Source organism: Lissotriton vulgaris, unplaced genomic scaffold, assembly GCF_964263255.1.
Source record: "Lissotriton vulgaris unplaced genomic scaffold, aLisVul1.2 SCAFFOLD_2307, whole genome shotgun sequence".
NCBI classification, from domain to species: Eukaryota; Metazoa; Chordata; class Amphibia; order Caudata; family Salamandridae; genus Lissotriton; species Lissotriton vulgaris.
In genome coordinates this window covers 124415-152360 of record NW_028250373.1, presented here as the reverse complement: position 1 = coordinate 152360, position 27946 = coordinate 124415, and the positions used below count along the sequence as shown (strand labels likewise).

Here is a 27946-nt window from a genome sequence, read left to right as displayed (position 1 = left end):
TCAACCACCAACCAAGCATTTCAGCAGCTTCGAGATTTGAATGAATTACACGCTAGCCAGCACCTTTTAAAACATCGTTTTTATTCCCTTGGCAGATCCTTTTCACCTACTCCTCGAGCACTTGCTGAGTCCGATGTTCACTAAGTAGGACTCTCAGGTAAACTCTGCTACTTTTGGCACGTTTATTTACCGAGATCACTGCCATTTCGCAGCATTGATCATTATTTCATTTATTTTCACACAGGCTCCTTGTTTTTAAGTCGGCATATACAAGGTGAGGGCTTACATATATACGCTAACCTTGTATTCCATTCAATTCAGCATCATGCAATATTAATATGCTAAATCCTCTCCGTCCCTCATTTTGCTCTTTCTTCCCTTCTCTGTCCCCACAGACTTTATCAATACAAGTGCACAGGTAACTTTATGCTTCATGCAAAGTTTCTTTTTACATGACACCGGCTTAATAAACCCCACATGCTTAGACTCAGTTCTCTTTGTCATGCAGATTTATACCATTATCCAATCAGGAGAATTTTTCAATACACTTCACCTAGTTTGCGGTAAGATGAATACATTACATAGAGATTCTGCTTCATTTATGACAGTGCATCAATAGTAATAAGATTCCATATTCTTTCTTTTTTCTTTCTTTTCTCTACACACAGACCCCTGACGAAGGGGCTCGCGCCCCGAAATGCATTGGGTGGACACTAAATGTATTGATTCCACGATGTATGATATATGTTTGAAGATAGCAATGTATATGTTGGCAAATGAACATGCGCTTTAACAAATGTAACATGAATATGAATGTTATGCTGATCTAAGATAATTTGCTGATGAAAATCAAATAAATGTACTAACGTCTAAATTCAATTAAGTAGTGCGTACTGGTGTCCTGGTTCTTAACCAGGCCAAATTTACCGTATCCTCTAGGCTGCCTCATTAGATCGCTCCAATCCTTAGATTCGCAGTGTCTACAGTGTACCTCGTCCCATCTTTCACATTTCTAAGCCCTGTCCATCCAGGTTTTCCGGATTTGTGGGTGATTGTCTGTATCGGACCATCAGAGCTTCTTCAGGTTGTGGTCATCTTCTTTTGCGGCAAGCAACACGCTCTGTTCCATATTTTTTTAAGCAAATACATACATATATTTATAAATATTTTGCACTACCTATTACCCTTTACTAAAGTGGTAATAGATAGGGCAAAAATACCAAAACGGATACTTACCTGCATTGGAAGGTGCAAGACAGAACACGGACAAAGTGTACATAAAAAGAATCAATGAAACTGTGTCAATTTTTCCTGCTAGGTCCGTTTTTACCCCTTGCAGTGCTGTCACAATATTTGCAGTGTTGGTCCTACCCCCACCATGCGGTGGGTTGAAGCCCTGGATCTGATTCCATCTTGTCAAGTCTTCCTCTCATTGATTCTCTGGGCAGTGTGTATTTGTCCAGTTTAGTTTGTTGGGTGCTTCTGGGCACCATTCTGCCCATCATGGCTCCGCTGTCTTGCTCCTTTCTGTTTCTTCTATTATGACCCAGGTGTTCTCTTACTTCTGGTACAGCAGGTGAGGGGAAAATTTCAGGGGCGGGCCCCAGCAAGGTCCCCAATGGTACTCACCGTCTCCTGCCCAGGAGTATTCTCTATTCCTGGCGGTCTGTCAGGGTGCCTGTCAGGGATTCCACGTGGCTTCTGGGATTCCAGCTGTAATGGAGGTAGCTTGGGTTCTTTACTGCAGTAGGCCCAGTGAAGCGGGCCTGCAGTATTGCCGCCACACCAGGTTTGTGCAGTGACTTGGATGTTGGTGGGGGTGGCGGGGGCACCCCCTGCTGTATCAAGTTCCTTACTTTGGCGGTGTGACCATGCGCCGAGTTCTTGTAGCACACCTGCCCTGGGGCCACACCTGACTGTTCCTCAATAGCTGCTTTGCTCCGTTCTCCCCCCTTGCTGCTCGATCAGCGACTTCTGTGCCACCTCCCGCTATCTTGTGCCTTCCCTCCTGCTCTGCTGTGGGATATTCCTGCCCGGCATACGCTAATCTTTTTACACACTTTAACGGTACATTTCCTTTCATTTATGCACTCCACCTTACACCACTCCGTTGTATAATTGTTGCCTTTACTCTGCTCCAATGTATGCTATTTTAAGTATGCTACTCCAGTTTATGACACTACAGTATACACCACTACATTGTACTTCCACTGTACGTTACTCAACTCTACTCCATCCAACTCCACTGTACGCCACTCCAATCTACACCACTATACTCTATGCTATTATTCTGCTCCCCATTGTATTCTATTTCACTTTCATGTATTCCAGTTTACTGGATGCCCTTATACTGTACTGTTCGCAACTGTGCGCTATTATACTGTATGCAACTCCACTTTACACTATTCGACTATATGCTACTCCACTATGCCCCACTTGATGGTACACTACTGGAGTGTACTCTAGTACGATGTATGCTACTTCACTCTAGTGCACTCTATTGTACTGAAATGCAGTATACGCCACTGGACTGTACCAAATCTCCTGTATACTATTTCACTTTACAAGACTACATTTAGCGCCATTCCACTAAACCACACTTCACTGTATGTCACTAGACTCTGCGCTTCTATATTTAACCGACTGGAATTGTACAACACTTTACTATATACTACTCGACTATATGCCACTCCAATGTATGTCTGAACCCTTAGCAAACCTAAGCTCAACTTTATTACACTGAATACTACTGAGTTCTACACTACAGTATATCACACAACACTTTGGCCTACACCACTATACACTATTGCACTGCACCCTTTACACTGTACCCCACTGCTGGATATGCTATTCCACTTTGCACCACTGTACTGTAATGAACTCCAATATACGGCACTCCACTTTACACAATGTTACTTTACAAAAGTAGACTTTAACACAATCCACTTTATGGAAGCCCACTCTATACCACTCAACTGTACTGCACTCCACTGATTCCCCATTCCAATAAACACTACTTCACTGTTCACTATTTAAGTATATACTATTCCAGTATATGCCCCTACCCTTTACAATACAGCAGTGTATACCACTCCACTGTATGCCAGTACAGTGTACACCAATGTAATCTATAATATTTATTGGATGTGACTCCACTTTACCACAATGCATTCTATGCAATTCCACTGTATACCACTACTGCACTGTATGCCAATACATTTGAAGCCTCTCCAGTATACGCCACTCTATTGTATCCAGGTTCACTCTACACCACTCCACTGAATGCAATTCTACTCTACGCCACTCTGTTGTATGCCATTCTAAGGTACGCCACTCCAGTATACCTCATTCTTTTTTTCTCCACTCCACCATACCACAATATACTGTACCACAGTAAACTTTACAACACTATATACCAATATATAGAAGCACCCTTCATTTAAGAACACTCCAGTCCACAAGACTAAACTGGATGAATATTACAAATGTGTTACTAACATTCTAAAACCATTGAAATTCACTAATAAAATAAATGTTAAAGATAAGTTATAGTTAGGAAAACGTTATTTATGTTTGGTATACAAACCCAATATAAACTGCACAAACATTAGAAAGTTATAGTTATGCGTCACCTTTAAAATAATATCATTTGTGCACTTCCGTACACAGACTTGTCACCGCACTAACCACACTACATTAACTATAACTTCCCACTGAACCATGCACTGTATTCTGGCAAATAAAATAATTTCAGAAGTCATAAGTGCTTTAATTTATGCAATGATTTCACATGCTATAACTTATGCAATATCCAAGGGTATTGCTAGTGCATGGAGAAGGGGCAAGTTATAGTTCATGTAGTGCGGCGAGTGAAATGACAAGGCTGTGTAAGGTGGTGAAAGAGTGATATTAAGTTAAAGGATTTGCGCAAGTATGTATGTGTGTTTTAAGTATGACTTTTAGTAATTTGCAAGTGGTGTGTACATGATAACTTTAACAAATAAGTATAACTTTTGAATTTGTTATGTTTGTTATGTTTGTGGTTTGTATATCAAACATAAATAAAGTTTTCCTAACTATAACTTATCTTTAACCTTTGTTTTTTGTGATATATCTTTTTTTTCTACAATGGTCCATGACTTCGAAGATGCACTCCTAGCAGTTGTGGAGCAGACATGAAAAACCAGCATCTTCAATTGGAGTGAGCGTTGAAACCTCGAGCTGCCCATGAGGAAGAAGCTACGACTTTGAAACGCGTTGGCACATAACGCTCACCCCAATTGAAGATGCCGGTTTTTCATGTCTGCTCTACAACCGCTAGGAGTGCATCTTCGAAGTCATGGACCATTGTAGAAAAAAAAAATATATATATATATATACAAATATATATGTGCAAAAAATAGTCCATCTCATTAAAGTAGACAAGAGGACACAACGGGACCAAGAAGCTCCATTTATTTTCCGGATGTGGAATAACGCATTTCGGCTTTCGCCTTCGTCAGATGCGGACCCTCCCAAGTGTTGCCGGCGCTGGAAACTTGAGTGTCTTTTATGCTGGCAATCTAAAGTAGAATGTTTGCACACCTGAACGAAGTTCAACATGATTCTCATTGGTGGTGGAGGATGGAAGGACTGCATCTCCCAAAATGCAGTTTGTGCAGGTGGCGATTTCGCGGTGAGTAATCCTGTGAGCAAGCTTCTTGCAGTACATGTGGTTCGAGTGCTTGCTAGAACGTCGTCAGTTTGAGAGTTAACAGCGTTTAGTTTGAGCAGGAGTTTCCTCTTGGTCCCGCACTTTCAACCTCGTGGTCCCCATAGGCAACAGGTCTGGAGCATTGATGAAGTAACAATGTCTCTCCACACGTTCGTGGACTATCATGATAGCAGTCTCTCTGATCCTTGGGGTGCGGAGCGGTCTGGGATAATTACCATAACCCAGTACACTCAAGAAAGGGCCTCCCTTGCACTATATGGCAAGCGCTAAAAATGCAAAAAACAGTCCATCTCATTAAAGTAGACAAGGGGACACAACGGGACCAAGAAGCTCCATTTATTTTCGGGATGTGGCATAACGCGTTTCGGCTTTCGCTTTCGTCAGATGCGGACCCTCCCAAGTGTTGCCGACGCTGGAAACTTGAGTGTCTTTTATGCTGGCAATCTAAAGTAGAATGTTTGCACACCTGAACGAAGTTCAACATGATTCTCATTGGTGGTGGAGGATGGAAGGACTGCATCTCCCAAAATGCAGTTTGTGCAGGTGGCGATTTCGCGGTGAGTAATCCTGTGAGCAAGCTTCTTGCAGTACATGTGGTTCGAGTGCTTGCTAGAACGTGGTCAGTTTGAGAGTTAACAGCGTTTAGTTTATATATATATATCCACACAGCTTCTGTTTCACCGGCGTAACACCACAGAATCACGGACCACCAAGCAGCTCGTAAGTATTTAAAGAAGGTTTATTATCTCTTCAAAAGTCACTTCTGGCATGATGCGTTTTGGGTAATGAATACCCTTGCTCACATAGCGACCATGCAGTACGCATTCACATTTAAATACTCATTTTTTTCTTCTCATTCGTTGACCACCACGTGATAGTAAACACTGAAGATATACTCAAGTGCATATATACATAAATAAATGGCAATGTTAGAGACTTTTAAACGTGCCCTTCCTGGTGTAAATATACATTCTTTGAAATCGGTTTCATTTCACTTTTAGTTCGACTTATAGCAGCATAAATGCGTTAATTTTGTGTGCAAAATATTGCAATAAATAATCAATAAATACGATAATGAATACTTATCATATTATTTACACTATTCACAACTAAGAGAACATGCCTTTAAAAGATGTTTTCACTTTTAAAACCAGACAATCTCATAATCATTGTAAAAACTCAGAGTCAAAAAATATATATATAAAGTGTTTTTTCACTGAAAAAAACAAGCCTATAGTTTGTGTTAGAAATGTGGTTACTGGTTGACTGGAGTGGAAGCACTGATCAAGCAGCAATCACAATCCTAGTCGGTTAAGGCACAAGCAAACCCCAAATTAACCCCTTCCACGCTGATGACGAGCTGGGCTCGTCATGGCGTAGCCTCCTCGCACGCTGATGACGAGCCCAGCTCGTCACGTAACATGCGCTTTTGAAAATCTCAGCGTAGGAGCGGAATTCCGCTAGCGCGCATGTGGTTAAACTGTTTTCCCCCTCTGGTAGCTCACAAAGAGGATACCACACCAGGAGGTTGGAAGGATAAATGGGACTTTAATAAATAAAACAAGACCAGAAAGACAAAATTTCAATAAGTAGAACTGGAGATTTGGAGAGTTAGGTCATGTACTAAGACCTTAACTTATGTTAACTCTCCCTCCTCCCAAAGAAATGCACACAAAAAACACACCCTACAGTGATGTTATAGTTAGTTAGTAATGCAACAGCAGCTAACATTAAAAAACGAAAAGACCACTGAAATATGTCACTTATAGTTTAGTGAACTAACTATAATGTCCTCATCATGCGCTGCTTAAGACACCAGTTATTCTTCATGGGCTCAGAGAGCAGAGGTAAGACTTGTTGATAAAAAGTTGTGGAGGATTGTTTTAAAGTCTCATTCTCAAACAGCCCGATCAAATTGTTTTTTTTCTTTCACAATAAACACTTTGAATAATCTTAATTTTTCAGCTGCACTATCCAAGACAGGACTGAAGTAATTTCAAACGGCAACAGTAAGCGTGCCCAATTTTGTTTTGAGACATTCCGCTTCATAAAGTACGCAAACCAGAAGCCTTGCACCATCTTCCTGCATTGCATCACCAGATTATGTCAACCTGACCAGTGCACACAGTTTCTTCAGGTATGGTATGGCAACTCAACTGGACTTCTCTTGTTAATGAATTTTAAGAAAATAATTGCTATAAGGGTCGATATATATTATTTCATTATTAATGTGAGTTACATTTGAATTGCATCTTGGCATTCAGAAACATATTGAAATTTATATTGATCCATCACTGTTCGTGACCTCGAATCAGTGTTACAAAAATCAAGAAAATAATAGAAAAAGAGAATCCTAGCACTAAGAACCCTGAATTGTGGATGTTAGGGATATTCTTTGACACCAGTTATACAAGCTGTCTTGAGTGAGTCAGCAAAAATTGCATTACGTTTCTCTTTCTAAGATATCTACTTCATATCAACAGAACACAATAAAGTATTTATACACTGTTAACAGTCGACGTCAGACGTGCTTTAAAAATAAATTATTTGAATGCTGACCTGCCTTTGATGACCTTGTGAGAAAGTCATAATTTTTGTCTTGGTCACCCCAATTTTAAGATTAATACTGGTCATTACTGACTCTGAATGTGATCGTGGCTTTGCTAACCAGACCCAGGGTTCTTTTTAAAAAGTATCTGGTAATTATTGTAATTGCAGTTGGTTCCGACAACCTACCTGTAGGCCCCTATCATATATTGCCATGTAGGTTTAGAGACCCCAATGGAATTAATGCACTTAAGGGTGACGGTTGTGGTCCCTGCTTTCATTTTAAAGCCATCCGTGCTGTGCAGCCCTGTTTTAAAATAAAACTGTATCCAAATTCTACTTTTGAATTAAAAGTACTTCCAAAGTCTAAATCTGCCCTTTTATTACATGTAAGTCACCCTAAGGTCTTCCCTAGGTGTCCCAAGGGTAGGGTGCCTTGTAATTAAAAGCAGGGACATTATGAAATATGTTTTATATGTGAGGGAAAACAGCCAAAGTCATTTTCCCCATTGTAATGCTGCTAGCTCCATAGACAAACATGGGAATGCTTTATTAAAACTTTAATAAGGTCTAACTTTTGACAGGCGTGAGCTAGCAACATAATTTAAAGTGTCAAAATAATAGTTACAATCAATATAACAACATGCCAAGGTCGAATCTATCATAACTATCGCAGGTAAGTACTTTTAGAACTTGCTTTACTTAAGTTACCTGAAGCAGACTTTGGGCAGCCTCTTCTGACTTGTAAGCCTTTGATAGCCTGTGTCAAGCTGCTCCTTGATTAGGTGTGAAGAGGCCTTGGGCTGTAATAATAGAGACACCTAGTGGTAGGAGATCTGCTGCCTGCTGATGCCAAGACAGGAAGGGGGCTGGGTAGCCAAACTGGTCTTTAAAGGGAGAAGTACAGATTGCACAAAAACCAGGCCCATCCGCACTTCCCATACCCACAGATGGGAGCCGCTCTAATTAGATTAGGAAAAGAACTGGAAGGAGATTGTAGGGAAAGGTGAGCCACACCTGTGGGTTGGGAAAGCCAGTCCAGAACTTCAAAAATACATTTTCTCCATTTTGATTTTTGTAGAGATTCTGGTTCAAAAATATGCCACACTTCCCAGGAAGTGGTCATTACAGAGGGTCGCAACTTGAACCCCATTGGTTGGGAGTGCCCCCCTTTCCAAACCAGAATCTGGAATAAATATGGGACAGCTCCCTGCACCTCAGATCCCTGCTTTGAAACATCAGAAGAAGGACTGCCCTGCTGAACCCTTGCACTGCACAAGAGAGGACTGCACTCATAAGGATTGTACCTGCTGCACTATCAAGGCCCCAAAAAGAAAGGACTTTGCTTTGTGCCAAATATCAAGAAGTGAACTCCCTGATCAGCAACAGGAAGAAAAGTGCTGGGAGAAGTTACCTGCATCATCTTCAACAGGGCATGCCAAGCTGACCAGCTTCACCTGGCTTTACAGGATTTGACCAGGTAATTCATGGAATTATAGTCCCCAACCCCCAAGAGGAAAATCTGAGCTTCCGGACCCTTGGCTGTTGTTGTGGACCTCAAGTTCCAAGGCCCTCAGAGGACCTTCCAGAAGAAGTTCTGATATTGGTAGTTACTGACTCTGATGCGCCCTGTGCTCAGCTAACCAGGCCCAGGGCAAGTGCTCAGTTTAAAAGGTATCTTGTAAGTCCCTATTATATGGTAGGACATGTCCGTTTCGAGATCCGAGTAGATGTAATGCACATAAGTGTTATTTTAAAGCCATCCCCAGGGCCGGACTGACTACCGGGCAGTTTGGAACGCTGCGGAGCTGGGGGCTGATTTCACTGCGGTGGGGGCTGATTTTGTTCATGGAAACCTGCGTGGGCTTTGAAATAATTAAAGCAAAACGAATTTCGTTTAGCACACGCAGGTCTCCATGAACAAAATCAGCCCCAGCTCAGCAGCATTCCAAACTGCCCGGTAGCCAGTCCGGCCCTGGGGATGGCTTTAAAATGACAGCATATATCACAGCAGTGCACACTTATGTGCATTACATCTACTCAGATCTCTAAACGGACATGTCCTACCATATAATAGGGACTTACAAGATACCTTTTAAACTGAGCACTTGCCCTGGGCCTGGTTAGCTGAGCACAGGTCGCATTCAGAGTCAGTAACTACCAATATCAGAACTTCTTCTGGAAGGTCCTCTGAGTGCCTTGGAACTTGGGGGGGCCATCCCCTAAGTGCAGGCTGGTGGTAAAATAAAACTGCATCCAAATTAGTACTTCAAAATTCGAAAGGTACATTCTTATTGCATGTATGTCACCCTTAAGGACTGCCCTAGGTGCCCCAGGGGTTAGGTGCCTTGTAATTAAAAGCAGGGACATTACAAAATATGTTTTATATACCGTGGTGAGGTAAAAACAGCCAAAGTAGTCTGTAGGCTAACATGGAAAGGCTTTACTAAAACTTTAGTAAAGTCTATTTTTTGACAGGAGTGTGATAGCAACCTAATTCAGAGTATCAAAATAATAGTTACAATCAATCAAACAACTTGCCATGGTCAGATTTATCAGAGCTCTTGCATGAAAGTACTTTTGACCAGACTTTGATGGCCTTTGGATGGGCCATCACTGGCAGAATGGGAGGGCAGAGCTGGGCACAGCCCTACCTACACTTGAATAGACTGTGTCCTGCCTCCACACAAATGGCTTCATACCCATTGTAGTTAGACTGGAGCCAGGGCACAGAAGGCAGGAACCTATGCACTTACAAAGGCAAACCTCTAGAAGCTGCTCCCACTTCAAATGTGCACCTAGTAGAAATATTGGACCTCAGACAAGAACTCTTCAGTACACTTCTGGACCTGTGGATACTCTGCCTGGAAGAAGGACTGCCTTACTGCTGAAAGAACTGCCACTCTGCTGGACTGCTGCTCTGAAGGCCTGTTGCTCTGCAGTGCTTTCCTGCTGCCTGCTGCTCTCTTGGCTGGCTGCATCAGCTGAACCCAGGACCCCAGAGTAACTTCAAGGACTAGTTGTATGGACTCCTGACTAGATCCTCAGGCATTTAATGCTCCAACAACCTTGAACCCAGCACCTGGATTGTGCCATCTGTGAGTCTTAACCTGCCAAGTGGTGCCACCGCAATCATGGAGGTGGGCCTGAAGGTGCTCTGTCAGACCACCTGTGAATTCAGCAGAACTGAAGCATCTCCTCTGCTGCGCAGCAAAATTGCGAGTAGAACTGACGCATCACCTCTGCTTCAAGATTTCTCTCAGCGCAAGGACTCTGTATTGACCCAGTAGCCCGCATTGGAACTGTCGCCGTGCGAAACATCCCCGATGCAGGCTGATGCGTTTCCTATCTCTTGTCAACTACAGTTTCGACGACGACGATTCTCAAATCACAGCCTTGCGGCTCCTCCAAACTGATGCATCAACTGGACTGCGCAACACATTCTTGACACAGGACTTAGCATCACAAGCCCTGGTTGATGGGATCCTCGCAGACGACACATAATCTCACATTGCATCTACTTGTAAACGAGTCATTGCCTCAGCTGCGCAATGCATCCTACATATGTGACCCCACAATGCTCCACAACCCTTATTTAATGTACTCTTGTTGAGTGGGCCAAACTGGATCCCTGCAGCTGGCCCATGGTACATCGTGGTCTGCCTTAACTTGTGGCTTTGTCCCAATCTGGCGTGACCAGCTATTCACAGTTGACGTTTTGTGCTTTTTGATGCTTTTTTCTATGAAATCTTTAAAATTGCATATATACGGTTTTACTGATTGGATTTTTGTAGTTCTGGTTTTGTTTTATTTCTTAAATATGAATCTTTTTTTCTAAATCTCGTATGGAATCCTTTCGTGGTGTTCTTTCACTGTTTTACTGTTTGCTGTGTTGTGCAAATACTTTGCACATGCCTTCTAAGTTAAGCCTGACTGCTCTGTGTCAAACTACCAGGCGGTTGAGCACAGATTAATTTGGGGTTTGCTAATGATGTCACCTTGACAAGGATTGTGGTTTCTGCTTAAATAGGATTTTATCCCCCTCAACCAGTAGCCCAATTTCTAACAAACCCGGATAAAAAATATTAGTAAATCTGGGCCTATACCTCTTGTTTCAGTATACGAGGTACTTCATCCACTCTCGCATAGCAAGATACAGACTAATCAAATGCTATTTATGGCTTATTGTAAGGATGGGAGCATGACCATATTTGTCTTAAAGGGATTTGAATTAGTATTAAAATGATCTAATCACCTTTGTTGTCTGTTGCATTCACTTACACCTCACAGTACCCCTCAGAATGATTCCTTTTTTTTCTGCACTCATTTGTAATGATATGCATATTTTCCGTGAGTGTGATATCATTTTCCGAAATAATGCTGTTGTAAATTTTTATATAGAAAAGTTCTGAACATTTCTAAACAGTTTTCATACCTTCAAAAACCTAGGCAATCTTGTGCAGGGAAAATGTTTTGGCAGCATGAATAGAATATGTATTAATTGGACACTAGAGACACAAGCATTTTTTAAATAACTTTATTCAGTGAAATAACCATCAAAGTACACACAACAAATAAAAACAAGCTCAAACAGACAACCAATTCACGGGAAAAAATACTGGGTGCTATACACAACAATTCAGCCTCACTACAATTGAAAAAAAACATTTCAATCAGTTCATTAAGATATTCATAATAGTGATAATGTACATAATATCAAAATTTCCCTCCAGGCAGTTTAAATACAATTTAAAAACGCAATAAAACATCCCATTAAAAGTACAACAAACTAAAATATATATTACTTCAAATATCGATCACTCTGACCATCAGGTTCACTTTATAGTCATTTATTTGAACCAGCAGAAATTTCCCTCCTGTGCATAAGCAATTCTATTTTCACATACCATATAAGGGCTGTGCAAATATACAAAAAAGTGACCATGCATAGTGCGTAAAATACATGTAATTAACTGCAATACATAATGGAAAAAGATCAACCAATAACCTCATTATTCCAAAGCCTTTAGGATTTTTGCTCTCCTATACAAGATTGCTTCTAAAGATGTCCTTTTATGTAAATAATGTTTTTTGCGATGTATCACTTTTCAGGATCCTAAAGGCTTCTAGGCGACTGCCTGTGGCCATTCTACGACAGATGGAAACTAGCCATTTACGGCGTATGTAAAGTAACTCCTTGCAAAAAAACAGTACATGCTTTTCGTCTTCAGGAGCCGGGTCACATATAGGGCAGATTTCAGTTTCTTGGTTTGCCTACCATTTCCTTGTAAGGATTCTCAGTGGTAAAATTCCATAACAAAATCTTATATACAAGTTTCTGGTTGGAGATGGGAAAATTAAATCTAAAAATTCTTCAAATAGTGGAGAGTGAGGATGAGCCAATAACGTAATAGTTGCAGGGCCATTGTGAGTATTCATAAAAGATTGGTCATTTATAAAAGCCCAGTACCTATATTTAAGTAGTTTAATATCAGATTTTAAAATAGAATTGGGCTCATACCCAAAGTTCTGCACACCAAGGGGCCTATTATGATTGCAGAATTTCCTCATCCTCCGGGCCAGCGGAAGCAACCGCCGGCCCGGAGGATGCGGAAAAACCGCAGCGGACCCACCAAAGACCCATCGCCGCATTAGGATGGCTGGTGGGTCTTGGTTTCAGTCGGCAGCTTTTCCGCCGCGGTTGGCTTACAACGGCGGCGGAAAAGCCCTAATATGGTGGCGGTGTCTTCCAGACACCGCCAGCTATATTAGGATTGCTGCCAAGATATGCTTTTTCGCGGCGGGTTTTCCGCCGTGGAAAAGCATACTGATCTTCACTGTGGGGGGCTGTTGTGGGCCCCCTAGGTGTAGGGGGGGTGGGGGGTGCACATGGGGGGTACCTATGGTACCCCCCTGCATTTGTATGCAGAAACCGGCAGGCACCGTGCGGTGCCTGCCACTTTCTACATACTAATGCAATGAGTGCATTTTTAACATTGCTGCGGGTGCAGCTTGAAGCCGCACCCGCCGCAATGTTAAAAGAAGAGGATATGACCGCCCGGGTGGCGGTCACATCCTAATTGCACAGGAGGGAACGCCGCAGCCCATGCGGACGTTCCCTCATCCTCGGTGATAATCGGCCCCTAAGTTTGGAAAACCGTCCAGTAACAAGTTTAACCCAAGGAATTTCCCTTGCTCCTTGAAGTTTCATTACCTCTACCAGAGAGTCTTTAAAGACTATAAGTTCTGCTGTAGATCATAGTCGGAATCAATATGCTAAAGATTTCAAAATGACCCGGTGAGCAACTCATTTTATTCCAACATCCAGATTCATGGGGATTAATGGGGTGCTAGATAGTAAGCCTAATAGCCTTCTTAAAAAGCTGTTCTCAGAAATGGTTAACAACTATAAATTACCATAACCCCATATTGCTGCCCCATAAAGAGCGGAACTCTGAGCCGTTGCTCAGTAAACTTCCACAGCAGGGGAAATAACACTCAAATTAGTTTGATTATAAAACCTTAAAATGGCATTGGATCTGTGTTTAGTGATTAGTTTTGATTTCTCCAATTGGTTTGTCCACCCTAAATTGTCTTTAAGTCTGACGCCCAAATAATCAAAACTATTTACTTTGCCCAGGGCCTCACCCCGCATGAATACTACGACTTCCTTTTTTCTTCTTTCCAAAAACCATAAACTTAGTTTTGTTTATATTCAGTTCTAAGCCTCTCAAATTACAACATTTTAAAAACATAGCAATTAAAATTTGGAGGCCCATCAGAGATTTAGATATGAGGAGGGAATTGTGAGCAAAATGGAAAACAGGTATATTTTTGTTATAAAAAATTAGAGAGTCATTTCTACAATGTACTAGGGTGTCCACAACATCATTAATGTATAGAGAAAATAGGGTGACCGCTAGCACATAGACCTGACGAACTCCTCGCTCTATGGGAATACGATCCGTCAATTCTCCATTTGGACCCCAGCAGACATGTGCAAAATTATTCTAAATGCACCAAGTTAATCAGGGCTTGCCAAAGGGCAATTAATATTTTCATTTACTAGAACAAGTCATAATTATTATTAAGCTCAGTTATACTTTTGTTGTTCCCTCTATCCTCTGTTTTTAAATTAGATTTTCTTCACTGATTTGCATTGATGTGCATATTTTCTGTGAGTATGATGTAGTTTTCTGAAAAAATGCTGTTGTAACTTTTTATATAGAATGTTTTGAACATTGATAAACAGTTTTATGCCTCAAAAACCTAGGCAAACTTCTGAAGGGAAAAATGTTTTGGTAGCATGAAAGGCAATTTATTAAATAAAAAGAGAAATGAATTGGACACTGGAGACAAAAGCCATTTATATCTTCATTTACTAGAACAAGTATTACAAATTATTGAACACTGTTATAATATAGTTGTAACCTCTATCCTCTGTTTGTTTTAATTTTTGAAAAATTACAAAGAAATTGTGTGTTCCTAACTTTATGATATTTTTACATTATTTGGTGCTAACTTTCACTTTTTACTCTCCAATGGCCAATCTGCACTTCAGGAAGACCTTCTGCTCTTCCATACACAATGCAAAACCTTACAAATATTCGAACTAATTTGTCACAATAAACTCCTCCTCTATATTGAACATTTTGTTCATGATGAATGCAAGTACCTAGATGAATTAACAGGGCCTGATTCACAAAAGTAATCTGAGACAAAATCCTAACTTTATGACTTTCGGTACTCACAAAGGGCATTTAGGAGTAGTAATGTTAGGATTTTATCTCAGTTAAACTTAAGTTTTGATCTTAAGTTAAACTTAAGATCAAAACTTAAGTTTAACTGAGACAAAATCCTAACTTTACGACTTTCGGTATTCACAAAGGGCATTTAGGAGTAGTAAAGTTAGGATTTTGTCTCAGTTAAACTTGTTTTACTTACGTTAAACTTAAGACCAAAACTTAAGTTTAACTGAGATACTACTCCTAAATGCTCTTTGTGAATACCAAAAGTTGTAAAGTTAGAATTTTGTCTCAGATTACTTATGTGAATCGTGCCTAGTGTGCACAATTGACCCCCCTTGCTCCTCCCACCCTATCTCTAATAGCCTTAATGTGTAACCCTGCCCCTCTTATCTTTACCTAAACATCTAATCTTCTCCTTCCTCCCTTCATCCAGCCTCTGTTTCTGCACCTTCCCTTCATGTCTATCTCGACCTAACTTTCCCCCATCCACCTTCCCATGCCTCTCATACCTAAACCTAAATCTAAAACACCTAGGGGCCGATTTACAAAAAGTTGCTGCAGCGTGGCACCGCAAGCCCTTTGGCTGCGCCATGCTGGGGCACTTTCAGAGCACAGGAATGCTACAAATTTACAATGATATGTCGCATTCCTGTGCTCTCCCCTGCGCCGATGCAAAAACAACTGCAATGCGCCAGCGCAGGTTCCCTTGCACCATGGTGCAAGGATGCCTGCGTCATGGGGTGATTTTTTTGTGTAGGAAGGGGTACCTTCCTGCACAAAAACAATCACTATAGGCACTTTCCTCTTTCAATGTGTGCTGTACAATGAAGCATGCATTGAAAGAGAAAAAAAACGAGGAGAAATGAAAACATTTCTCCTTGTTACGCCTCACTATGCCATCCCTAGGGTGGGTTGCATACTGATACATTTCCAGGTTTACGAATCCTCTTAAATCTGGAAAGTTGTCTGGTTCCTTGGGTTTTGCGTGGGAACACCCACAGCAACACCCATGGAATGGCCCTTGAAGGCAAAGTGTTGCGTTTAAAGGGGCCGTATTTACAAGGAGAGGAAAAGCCACGTAGGGTGGCTTTTCCTGTCCTTATAAATATGGGGCAGTGTAATGAGCTGCCATTGCTTCAGACGTACTGGCAGCGCAAGGGGCTTGTAAACCTGCCCCCTAGAACAGGAACTCTGCCTCCAACTTCTGCCAACGTATTTCCTTGTTCCTCCTACCTACCAGCCTTGCTGTTGTATTTTAATCGCCTAACCTATACTTCTGGCCTCCCTCCAAATTCTCCCCTTGCCCCTTCCACCTAGCATCCTCTACGTTATCCCCTCCCTCACTGTCATACCTATTGTCACCACTTGTCACTTTACCCAATTTATCTCTCTGCCACTTATCTGACCTCTTTCTTCCTATTCTACCTTTCCTCCCCTTTCAAAGCTGTGGCAATTTTCCTCCATTCCAATTTGTTAGTCAGTTTCTACTACCTTTGTTCTACTGTAGTTTGAGTCTTGTGCTCAATGTTTTGATCCTCTGTAAAGGGCACTATTGCCTTTGTAAAGAGGTACACTATAGAAAAATATAAAATAAAGGAATTAAAATAAATACCATTATATAGGTTTGTGGCATCTTCAAAAAATAAAATACAAAAGTCACCAGATTGTGTATCTAAACCATACAAAGTGTGGCCTGACATCCTACCAGGGGGGCGGAAGTTACAAAAGCCACAACCCATTAGAGGGTTGCCGCTATATTCAGAAATCACTGCCTGCCATTCGAGTGGCATTCGAGTGGCTCTCTGCTCTGATAGGAGCCACCATCATAGCAGCTTCCTTCATAGCCTTATAGTTTCCAGACCAGGGGCCATGTTTAAAGGATACAAAGAAGTTCTTCTGAGCACTCTGACTCAGTAATAATGTATTAATATCAGTCCTCCTCTCGAAATGTTTAGATTCAATCGGCACAGTAGGTAAGTGATTATCTTCCAAAATCGTTTATTAATGTTCCAATATGCAATCCAATGTACACAGCTTCAATTCAAAATATAAGCAGCCAACACGTGTTTTGTCTTGCCTAAATCTAGAATTTGACTTCTTCAGGGCTGCAACCCAAAATAACAATATATAAGAATAACTCACTGTTTCGTATTGCACATATATGCAAGTACAGTCACTTAATCTAAAAGAATTCAGCATCCACAAGACAAAGAACCCCGTGTCACAAGAATAGAGGGATAGAACCAAGTTCCTCACAAGATGTCACCAAAGGTATGTGTCATTCAATAAGTATTACAATTACTATATTCTATTTTTCTCAAGTAATAAGGGCTACTACCAAACTTGTATATTATCTCATCATCTATTCAATGTTCCTTCACATTAAATATCCAACTCAATCGTAATGATCGCTCCTACGCAAAATAAAACAGTAAGTCCCTGCAAGAGGATATAAAGTAAAATAAAATTCAAGAAACACGTAATCTTCATTTCAACCCTATTAATCCGTCCAGTTAATCTGCAGTAGTGTCAAAATAACCTATCAATCACATAATGTGATTATCATCTAGCCACAGTCACAGAACCATGAGCCCAGTCTGTGTAACGACTCCATCCATTCTCAAATGTCACATGTAACTACACAAGAGCTAGGTCCAATTTCATAATATTTCACATCTGTAGAACAGCATTTTTAAACAGCAGCTAACTAGCATATCTAATATTCACCGATCATGTCAGAAAATTTGTCAAACGTTCATCAACAGCCAACCCTGAAAATATCTCCTAGGTAAGACAAACTCTTACCTGTGTATCTCGATCTGTTCTGTATTGTTCTTATCAAATATCCTCAGTCTCCGGCATGCCTATCGTGAAACGTCTCCTGAAACCCACCAAAGTACACAGCAATAAAGTACCAGTGTCACACTTCTATAAAGTAAATACACCCTATTCGGCTGAAGCATTCAACTCACCTGCAATAATGCCAGTTCAGTAGAACTCTTTAGGTAAATCGCCTTCCTCCACATTCAATTCTAGTATTGAGAGATTCAAGAGTAAGTGATCTAGAAGTACCAAATAGTACGCATCAAGACTAATCACACCACACTATACTAATTGAGACTCCAGTATAAGCATCCCCAGCGAGTTTTACTCACCGTATATTTCCCGTACCGTCTCTGCTAGGAAACGCTGGCGTGTACCACCAGCGCCATCTTGAACTGTCTATTTATTCTCTCGAAACGTGGGCGCCATCTTAGCCTAGTTTCCCATGTACTTGTAAAACCTGTTTCACTATTATTCTCATCAAGCGGCTTCCCCACTGCAACTGACAATATATCTATTCAGATGCCACAATTCAAATAATACCTTGTTCAATAAAACATGATATAATTGTAATAGTATTAATTTCAATTTCAAATGTCTTTATTTTGATTCAATTCATCATATAAGACAGTTTGTATTGTAGGTACAACCACAGGGAAAACAAACAGTAGATCATAAATATAGTTAAAAGGAGTATCACTTCGCTTGCGTGGTCTCGCGATATCCTATAATCGTCCAAACCAAATCTCATCTTGTAGTTTTCCAGTAAAAACCCTGTCTTTAAGAACTGATACAGCAACTTAGTCGCTATGTACCACAATAAATACATCTTCATACCCCACACTGTAGTAGTCTTTCAGTTATCAAAATGTAAATAGGTAGAATTCAATTGCTTGACCCGCGTAATCCCGCGATATCAAGTATTCGCCCAGACCAACTCTTGTTTCATAGTTCTCTCATCCAACTGCTAATAACAGTAACCCATAACCATGCTTCCTGATACTTATCCCCATTGCATATTTGTACCTGATGCATGCATTTGTAAAAAGCCCCATTCATCTTGTAATTCTTGTGTCTCGTTGCTGTACGTCACTATTCTATATCCATGTCTTTACGCACAGAAATACACCATACAGGTCACCAAAAGCACCAACCATTAAAACAATATATATTTTTTTCTAAATTCAAAAAAGGCATTAGTGAGGTGAGTAGTTACACTCCTCATGTATTAATGTAGACCCTACTCCATAGCAAACATCAAGTCAATACGATCGGTTATATGCCCATAATATACCTAAAAAAAAGTCTCCCAATATAATAGATTGTGCAAACTCTCACGCCCCCATGATATTTGTAATATTGAGAATTAAAGGAATTTAGGAATAGCAGCAAGATAGAAAATATAGAGTAATAAGAAATTAGAGATTGTCAAATCCAATATACAGAAACACTCAACATATCTACATTCTTTGTTAATTACAAATTTGCCTCTCAGTTGAGTTCCTTAAGCAGCTAAACATTGTCATATTTGATACATTTCATAGACGACATAAACTCCAGACAAATATCTAATCACCATACTAATTTCATCCATGGTATAACATAAAGAGCTTATCGCACTATAAAGGATACAGCAATTAAGTTCGTAACCAGGAGATCAATTTAGTCTTGACCCAAAAAATACTGAAATTCGTTGTCTATATTCATTCCCTGTTCAACGGCTTTAAGTTTCATTAGCCAAAAAACTTCACATCTCCTCAGGCTAAGTTGTCTATTCCCCCCTCTAGAGTCTTGCTTCACATGATCAATACCGTGAAAACTGAATGATGTTGTTCCCTGTTTTCATGATTGCGTATGGCGTGACATGCAATAGGATAGCGAGTATCCCCATTTTTTAAAGCTCTGAAATGTTCCAATATCATGTCTCTCAGTCTCCTGATAGTGCTTCCCGCATAGATCATTTTACAGGAACATACTATTACATATATCATATAAGTTGTGTCACAGTTGATAAACATGTTAATGGTATGGTTCCCTGTATCTTGTAATTAAGAGTAGGCACTTTACTGTAGCCCATATGCATGAACTGCATCGGCCACATTTGTAGAAGCCCTTCAGTCTATTCATCAACCATGTAGCTCTTTCCGGTTTATTAGGATAGCTTGGGTTTACTAGATTAGCAAGTGTTACACCTTTCCTAAATGTCAAACTTGGCTTGTCGGTGAGGTAGGCCACTAGATCATTATCTGCCCTGAGTAGATACCAGTGCTTTCTAAGGATTGAATATAGTTTCCCACTGTCAGAGCTATAATTAGTAACCAGTCATACAGTCCCCTTCTCTCGGCTCTAAATACCAGGTAACTTGGTTTCTAAAGTTTTTGTACATTTTAGGGATCTGACTCTTGTGTCAGCCTTATCCATCACACTCCTTGCATAGCCTCTTGCCAGAAAACTACTTGACATGTATGCCAGGTTATTTTTAAAATCCTGCTCATTCGTACAATTTCTCCTGGCACGTACCATTTCGCCGTATGGTATTGCGTTGATTTGACTGTTCGGATGGGAACTGCCTGCATGCAATAATGCATTACAACTTGTAGCTTTTCTAAACATCCTGCTGCATAATCTGTTGTTATCCATAAATAACTCTATATCCAACAAGCATTGGAAATGCAATAGGTCTCGCATTAGAAAAGTTGGAGCTATTGGTCTTGTAAATGCATTTTTTTGTGTTGATTTTTGAAATAGCTAAATTGATAGCTTTGTCATTCACAACGGCAATAGTTTTAACTTTTGTGAATGTGACACCTATAGCATTTGGAATGCAACATGTTTTGTATTTACGTGACTTTGATGGCAGCTCTTATTGTTATGCCACATCTCTAGGGAGCAGGAGAGTGCAGCAGGGGAGAGAAGCACAGCAATGCAATATGTCTCGCATTTATAGAGCTCCTAATCCAATTACTTTACTTAGTATCTAGTGTGTTTCTAGTGAGGATTCTGACCTTAAAACCAACCCCCCTACATACGACAACCCCCAAAGTAGACCAACCTCTGTGTCTAGAAATGTCGAAAGCTCAACAGGGAAGAGGACATGTGACTAATTTAGTTCTGAACCTTTGCCACCTCACCAATGTGCACAGTCTTGTTAAAATCGTGAATTATTGGGTTTTGAATATTTGTTATAATTTTTATTTTATGCATGCTTTTTGCATAATGTTCACTATTAATATCCTGGTTTGAGCAGAAAATGTCTTGAGGGAATACAGTCAGTCTGCCTTTGCTGTATGTGTGGTGCTAGCAATATCCACCTCATCACTTCATCTATCTTGCCTGACCTTTGTATCCAGTGGAACACTTCATGTAAAATGTTAATAGATAGCAACCTTGAGAAGAGTTTTTTTTTTATTCTGATCTAAAAGTTAACATTTAAAAACCACATACATTAGTTCCTTTTGATTGTAAAGTACCCTTGTGTATTTGTGAAATGGGGTGGAGGAAGCAAACTCATTACCCTGCAAGCTGAGCATCCTCCCATCGCACACCCATCTGTGGCTTAAGTGGTGTGAGGGTGAGGGGTGTGAGGGTGAGGGGTGTGAGCGTGAGGGGTGTGAGGGTGAGCGGGTGTAAGGCTGAGTGTGTGTGACGGTGTGTGAGGGTGTGTGAGGGTGAGTGAGGGTGTGTGAGGGTGAGTGAGGGAGTGTGAGTGTGTGGGTGTGTGACAGTGTGTGAGGGTGAGTTAGGGAGTGTGAGGGTGTGTGAGTGGGTGAGTGTGAGAGTTAGGAGGTGTGAGGGTGACTGAGGTTGCGAGGCAGAGGGTGGGTGAGTGTGTGTGAGGGTGTGTGAGGGTGAGGGTGTGAGGTGTAGTGAGGGTGAGAGTATTGTGAGGGGTGTGAGGGGAGCGAGGGTGTGTGAGGGTGAGGGGGTGTGAGGGTGAGGGGGTGTGAGTGTGTGTGAGGGTGAGGGTGAGTGAGGGGGTGTGAGGCTGAGAGTGTGTGAGGTGTAGTGAGGGTGAGAGTGTTGTGAGGGGTGTGAGGGTGTGAGGGGAGCAAGGGTGTGTGAGGGTGAGGGGGTGTGAGGGTGAGGGGGTGTGAGTGTGTGTGAGGGTGAGGGTGAGTGAGGGGGTGTGAGGCTGAGGGTGTGTGATGGTGTGTGAGGGTGAGTGAGGGTGAGTGAGGGGGTGTTAGGCTGAGGGTGTGTGACAGTGTGTGAGGGTGAGGGTGTGTGAGGGTGAGTGAGTGTGAGTGAGGGTGAGTGAGGGGGTGTGAGGGTGTGGGTGTGTGACGGTGTGTGAGGGTGAGGGTGTGTGAGGGTGAATGAGGGAGTGTGAGGGTGTATAAGTGGGTGAATGTGTGAGTTAGGGTGTGTGAGGGTGAGGGTGACTGAGGGTGTGTGAGGGTGAGGGGATGAGGGTAAGGGCGTGTGAGGCTGAGGGGTGTTGATGGTGAGAGGGTGCGAGGGTGAGGGGGTGAGTGTGTGTGAGGGTGTGTGAGGGTGAGGGTGTGAGGTGTAGTGAGTGTGAGAGTGGTGTGAGGGTGTGAGGGGAGCGAGGGTGTGTGAGGGTGAGGGGGTGTGAGGGTGAGGGGGTGTGAGTGTGTGTGGGGGTGAGGGTGAGTGAGGATTGTGAGGCTGAGGGTGTGTGATGGTGTGTGAGGGTGTGGGAGGGTGAGTGAGGGTGAGTGAGGGCGTGTTAGGCTGAGGTGTGTGATGTTGTGTGAGGGTGAGGGTGTGTGAGGGTGAGTGAGTGTGAATGAGGGTGAGTGAGGGGGTGTGAGGGTGTGGGTGTGTGATGGTGTGTGAGGGTGAGGGTGTGTGTGGGTGCGTGAGGGAGGGAGTCTGAGGGTGTGTGAGTGGGTGAGGGTGAGAGTAAGGGTGTGTGAGGGTGAGGGTGTGAGGGTGACTGAGGGTGTGTGAGGGTGAGGGGATGCGGGTAAGGGTGTGTGAGGGCGAGGGGTGTTGATGGTGAGAGGGTGCGAGGGTGAGGGGGGTGAGTGTGTGTGAGGGTGAGGGTGTGAGGTGTAGTGAGTGTGAGATTATTGTGAGGGGTGTGAGGGTGTGAGGGGAGCGAGGGTGTGTGAGGGTGAGGGGGTGTGAGGGTGTGTGAGTGTGTGTGGGGGTGAGGGTGAGTGAGGGTGTGTGAGGCTAAGGGTGTGTGACGGTGTGTGAGGGTGAGTGAGGGTGAGTGAGGGCGTGTTAGGCTGAGGGTGTGTGATGGTGTGTGAGGGTGAGGGTGTGTGAGGGTGAGTGAGTGTGAGTGAGAGTGAGTGAGGGTGTGGATGTGTGACGGTGTGTGAGGGTGAGGGTGTGTGAGTGTGAGTGAGGGAGTCTGAGGGTGTGTGAGTGGGTGAGGGTGAGAGTTAGGGTGTGTGAGGGTGAGGGTGTGAGGGTGACTGAGGGTGTGTGAGGGTGAGGGGATGAGGGTAAGGGTGTGTGAGGGGTGTTGATGGTGAGAGGGTGCGAGGGTGAGGGGGGTGAGTGTGTGTGAGGGTGTGTGAGGGTGAGGGTGTGAGGTGTAGTGAGTGTGAGAGGGTTGTGAGGGGTGTGAGGGTGTGAGGGGAGCGAGGGTGTGTGAGGGTGAGGGGGTGTGAGGGTGAGGGGGTGTGAGTGTGTGTGAGGGTGAGTGAGGGGGTGTGAGGCTGAGGGTGTGTGATGGTGTGTGAGGGTGAGGGTGTGTGAGGGTGAGTGAGGGGGTGTGAGGTTGTGTGTGTGACGGTGTGTGAGGGTGATGTTGTGTGAGGTTGATTGAGGGTGTGTGAGGGGGTGAGGGTGAGAGTTAGTTGGTGTGAGGGTGTGAGGCGGTGTATGTTTATATGTAATTTAAATGTGTGTGTTTTTTAATATGTGTTGTATTAAATAAAATGTGATAGAGCTTCCCTTTTGAATTGTCCTGCCTTATGTGTATGTTTTTATGTAATTAAACTGTGTGTGTGTGTTTTTTAATGTGTTGTGTTATGTGTGTGTGTTTGTGTCTGTTGACTCCCGTATTAAATGTAATAATTTTAAAATGGCCAACGCAATGCGTCACCTTGACGCTACCTACGTCAGCGTTCTAGTTTTTTTTCTGTTGTCACTGATTACTTTTGATTGACGTTTATTTGTAGCCAATCGGAGCGCTACGTTTTTGACGTAGCGTTCCGATTTGCTTACGTCGACGGTGGAATTCCCCAGAAGATCGAGAATCGTGGTGCGCGGAAGGCGTGTGCTTGTTCGTGTGCTGTTGCTGCGTGGTTTGACAGGTAAGATTTTATTTCTAAGTGATTTTTTATCTAATTTAATGTAGTATCCATAGTATGTATAAATTAATTAATGTTTATGAGTGTATTTATATAAATAGTGACATTTTTTGTTAGCGATTGTACTATTTTTTAGTTATTTATTTAAATAAAATTTAATTCATTTTTTTATCGTTGATATGTAATGTATATGTTAGCGACAACTCTAATTTAATGTTTTTTTAGCTGGTGTTTGTTATTTGACGTACATGAACTGTTTTTTGAACTTCGAAGGGCTATTTCGTTTCGAGTATATTTATGTATGTTGTGTTTGCATTCTTTTGTTCCTGTGATGCTGAACTTGCTGGATTATATGTTATTGAGCTCTTCGATTTATTAAAGGATACTTATCTTCATATGCTGATTTCATTCTTCATTTCAATGTATTAAGAGGATGTACAGTGATTTAATGTGTTTATTATAATTATTTTACAAACTGTTATTTTGTAATTGTATGTTTTAATGTTTGTGATATTTTTTATTTAGGGTATGTAATTATTTTGTTATTGTTGTGTAACAGTCTATTTTAATCCTTATTGATGGGATGTATTTCTAAGATAGTGTAGTGAAGACAGTCTTTTTTATGCAGTGTAACTGTATTTTCTTTTTGCACTTTCTAGAAAGTTATTGTTAAAAGCCAGTTATAAATGTTCTAGCCCTTGTTAAGTAAGCTGTGTTCCGTGTACCTTTGCATGTTAATGTTCCCTGTCTATAACCAGCTTTCCTAACAATGTGCAAGTTCATCCATCTTGTGACTGATGATTAGTTGAACGTGTATTGTTTAAAATCATTTCTCTTTGGATTAGAGCGTTTATTATTGTACTCAAGTTGTTGCTTGTAGACAGCTGTGTCAATGACGTGAAACTTAACTAGCGGTTTCTTTTCTTTAGTTTTTTGAATACTTAAATGCATTGTTTAGATTTCTTTTGTTACTTTGAGTGGAATACTTTCTTGTAGTTTTGGAAGAATTGCAATTAGGCTGTGAAGTCTCGTGCTTTTGTGATTACGCACTTTGTTTGTGTTTTTGATTTATTCTGGCATTGTTTAATGGTTTATTTTCCCTTACTTTAGTAAGTGCTTTATGTTGTGAATTTGATTCCTTTAGATGGCTTTGTCCACTTTTAAATTGTTTTATTATTTGCTGTGTATTCAGATGTTTCCCTATTTTGTGTGCATTTATGTTTTTTGTTAAAGAAATTTTTATTTTACAATCCCTTTCTTCATTTTTGTGTATTAATTGCTGCACTGTCCTTGCGTTGCATTAAGTTTTAATTTTTGAATAGCTACAAGTGTGTAATCCGATTTTTACGTATTAAAATAAATGTTGCCTAACGCTATTTATGTGTGGAGTTGGAGGGTGGAGTTGTAGTTGGAGGGTAGAGTTGTAGGGTGGTATTGTAGTTATAGGGTGTAGTTGGAGGGTGGACTTGGACGGTGTGAGTGTGAGGGTGAGTGGATGTGAGGGTCTGGGGGTTTAAGGGTGTGTGATGGTGTGTGAGAGTGATTGAGGGTGAACTCTTAGTACCTGCAGCCAAAGCCGCAGTGCTACGCCGATGACCTACTGCATTCGGTGGTTAGTGAATATAGTATGGAGACTGAAAAAAACTAATAATAGGTGGGATGCCTGCAACTCGAGCGAGCATAGGGAGGAGGGGGTGGTCTGCCTACTAAGTGTAATGCGTGTGGCAACAGAGGGAGAGCGCAGCGCGCGCTGGAGAGGGAGGGGGTGGGATGCCTGGTCAGTTTAATAGCTTTGCTCTGTTGGTAGTGGTTGTGCAGGGAGAGAGAGGGGAGGTGCTGGTGGCAGGGGAGGGGGAGGAGAAATGCGAGCCTGAGTTCTGTGCGACGATACCTTTCTTCCTTCACCTCTTTCAAGACCTCCAAACACTTAAAGGCTTGTACTGGTTAGAGACCTTTGAACCAAGGATATGTTGCTTTATTTTGTGAATTCGTACAATAGAAATAGAAGAAATATTTAGTGAAGCCAAGAAAGGAGTGTCTGATGGTAAAATAAAATGTCAGATTGGATTGAGAAACAAGCTAAGCTTATCAAACTCTTAGTACCTGCAGCCAAAGCCGCAGTGCTACGCCGATGACCTACTGCATTCGGTGGTTAGTGAATATAGTATGGAGACTGAAAAAAACTAATAATAGGTGGGATGCCTGCAACTCGAGCAAGCAGAGGGAGGAGGGGGTGGTCTGCCTACTAAGTGTAATGCGTGTGGCAACAGAGGGAGAGCGCGGCGCGCGCTGGAGAGGGAGGGGGTGGGATGCCTGGTCAGTTTAATAGCTTTGCTCTGTTAGTAGTGGTTGTGCAGGGAGAGAGAGGGGAGGTGCTGGCGGCTGGAGAGGGGGAGGAGAAATGCGAGCCTGGCTGTGTACGGGGAGAGGTGATGGCGGCTGGGGGCTGGGGAACAGATGGCAAAGGCTGGCAATTTTTTTTTTAAAAATAGTCTGTTATCTCTAGCTGTGCAGGCTGAGGCGGTGGCGCTTGGAGTCATGGAGTTGCGGATTTAAGACGAGACACGGCCGTGAAACTGCAGGGAGAGAGAGGGGAGGTGCTGGCGGCTGGGGAGGGGGAGGAGAAATGTGAGCATGGCTGTGTGCAGGGAGAGAGAGGGGAGGTGCTGGCAGCTGGGTAGGGGAAGGAGAAATGCGAGCCTGGCTGTGTGCGGAGAGAGCGAGGGGAGGTGCTGGCGGCTGGGGGTGGTGATAGCCATGGGAGGGAGCCTTGTCGCTTTCATGTGCACGCGCTTTTAATGTCAATGCGCTTGCGCATTGAGCTTAAATTTGACGGGCACTGCAAGGAATCGCCACGGAATTGCAAGTTGGTTAAAGTCTGTTTAAGCCCCTATAGTCTCGCAAGCTCAATGCGCATGCGCATTGACAGGCAAGACCTAAAAATGTGATGTGATCCTGATCAGATTGTAGCGTAAACCGCAAATTCAGTTTGTTATTATTCAGATAGTCAAAAAAACCTTTCAGTTCATCCACAGATCCTTTCCAAATTAATAAACAGTTGTCTCTGAAACTACCCCAGTAATGGATGTATTCTGTCCATTTATGCCCCCTCTGGCCCCAGATCCACTCCTCCTCAAACCATTCCATGAATACCTTGACAAAAGACGGAGCGAATCTGGAGCCCATTGCAGTACCAAGGCATTGTATGTACCAGTTTCCATCAAATAAAAATACATTATTCCTCAAAACCATTTCTGTTATCTTGAGAATCATCTGTGTGTGTTCATAGTATTCTGCTGGTCTTCTACTTAAGAAGTAGCAAGACTCTAGAGGGGGCAATAGACAACTTAGCCTGAGGAGACGGGAAGTTCTTTGGCAAATGAAACTTAAAGCCGTTGAACGGGGAATGAATATAGACAACGAATTTCAGTATTTTTTGGATCAAGACTAAATTGATCTCCTGGTTACAAACTTAATTGCTGTATCCTTTATAGTGCGATAAGCTCTTTATGTTATACCATGGATGAAATTAGTATGGTGATTAAATATGTGTCTGGAGTGTATGTCGTCTATGAAATGTATCAAATATGACAATAATCAGCTGCTTAAGGAACTCAACTTAGTGGAAAATGTGTAATTAACATAGAATGTAGATATGTTGAGTGTTTACTGTATATTGGATTTGACTATCTCTAATTTCTTATTACTCTATATTTTCTATCTTCCTGCTATTCCTAAATTCCTTTTTACCCTCCCAACCTAGAAGGTATTTCTCAATATTACAAATATCATGGGGGCGTGAGGGTTTGCACAATCTATTATATTGGGAGACTTTTTGTAGGTATATTATGGGCATATAACCGATCGTATTGACTTGATGT

At 42.0% G+C, this 27946-nt stretch overlaps 1 protein-coding gene across 1 annotated transcript in view; it reads left to right on the top strand.

Annotated features, from left to right (window-relative positions):
* The window catches only part of LOC147663275 (zona pellucida-like domain-containing protein 1), a gene marked incomplete at its 5' end in the record, with an annotated part of 327843 nt that overhangs the window by 203684 nt on the left and 96213 nt on the right, over positions 1–27946 (top strand). Inside the window, one exon of the mRNA XM_086950566.1 lies at positions 6680–6851. Coding sequence (XP_086806692.1) covers positions 6680–6851 — 172 coding nt within the window. The remainder of the gene's footprint in view (positions 1–6679; positions 6852–27946) is intronic.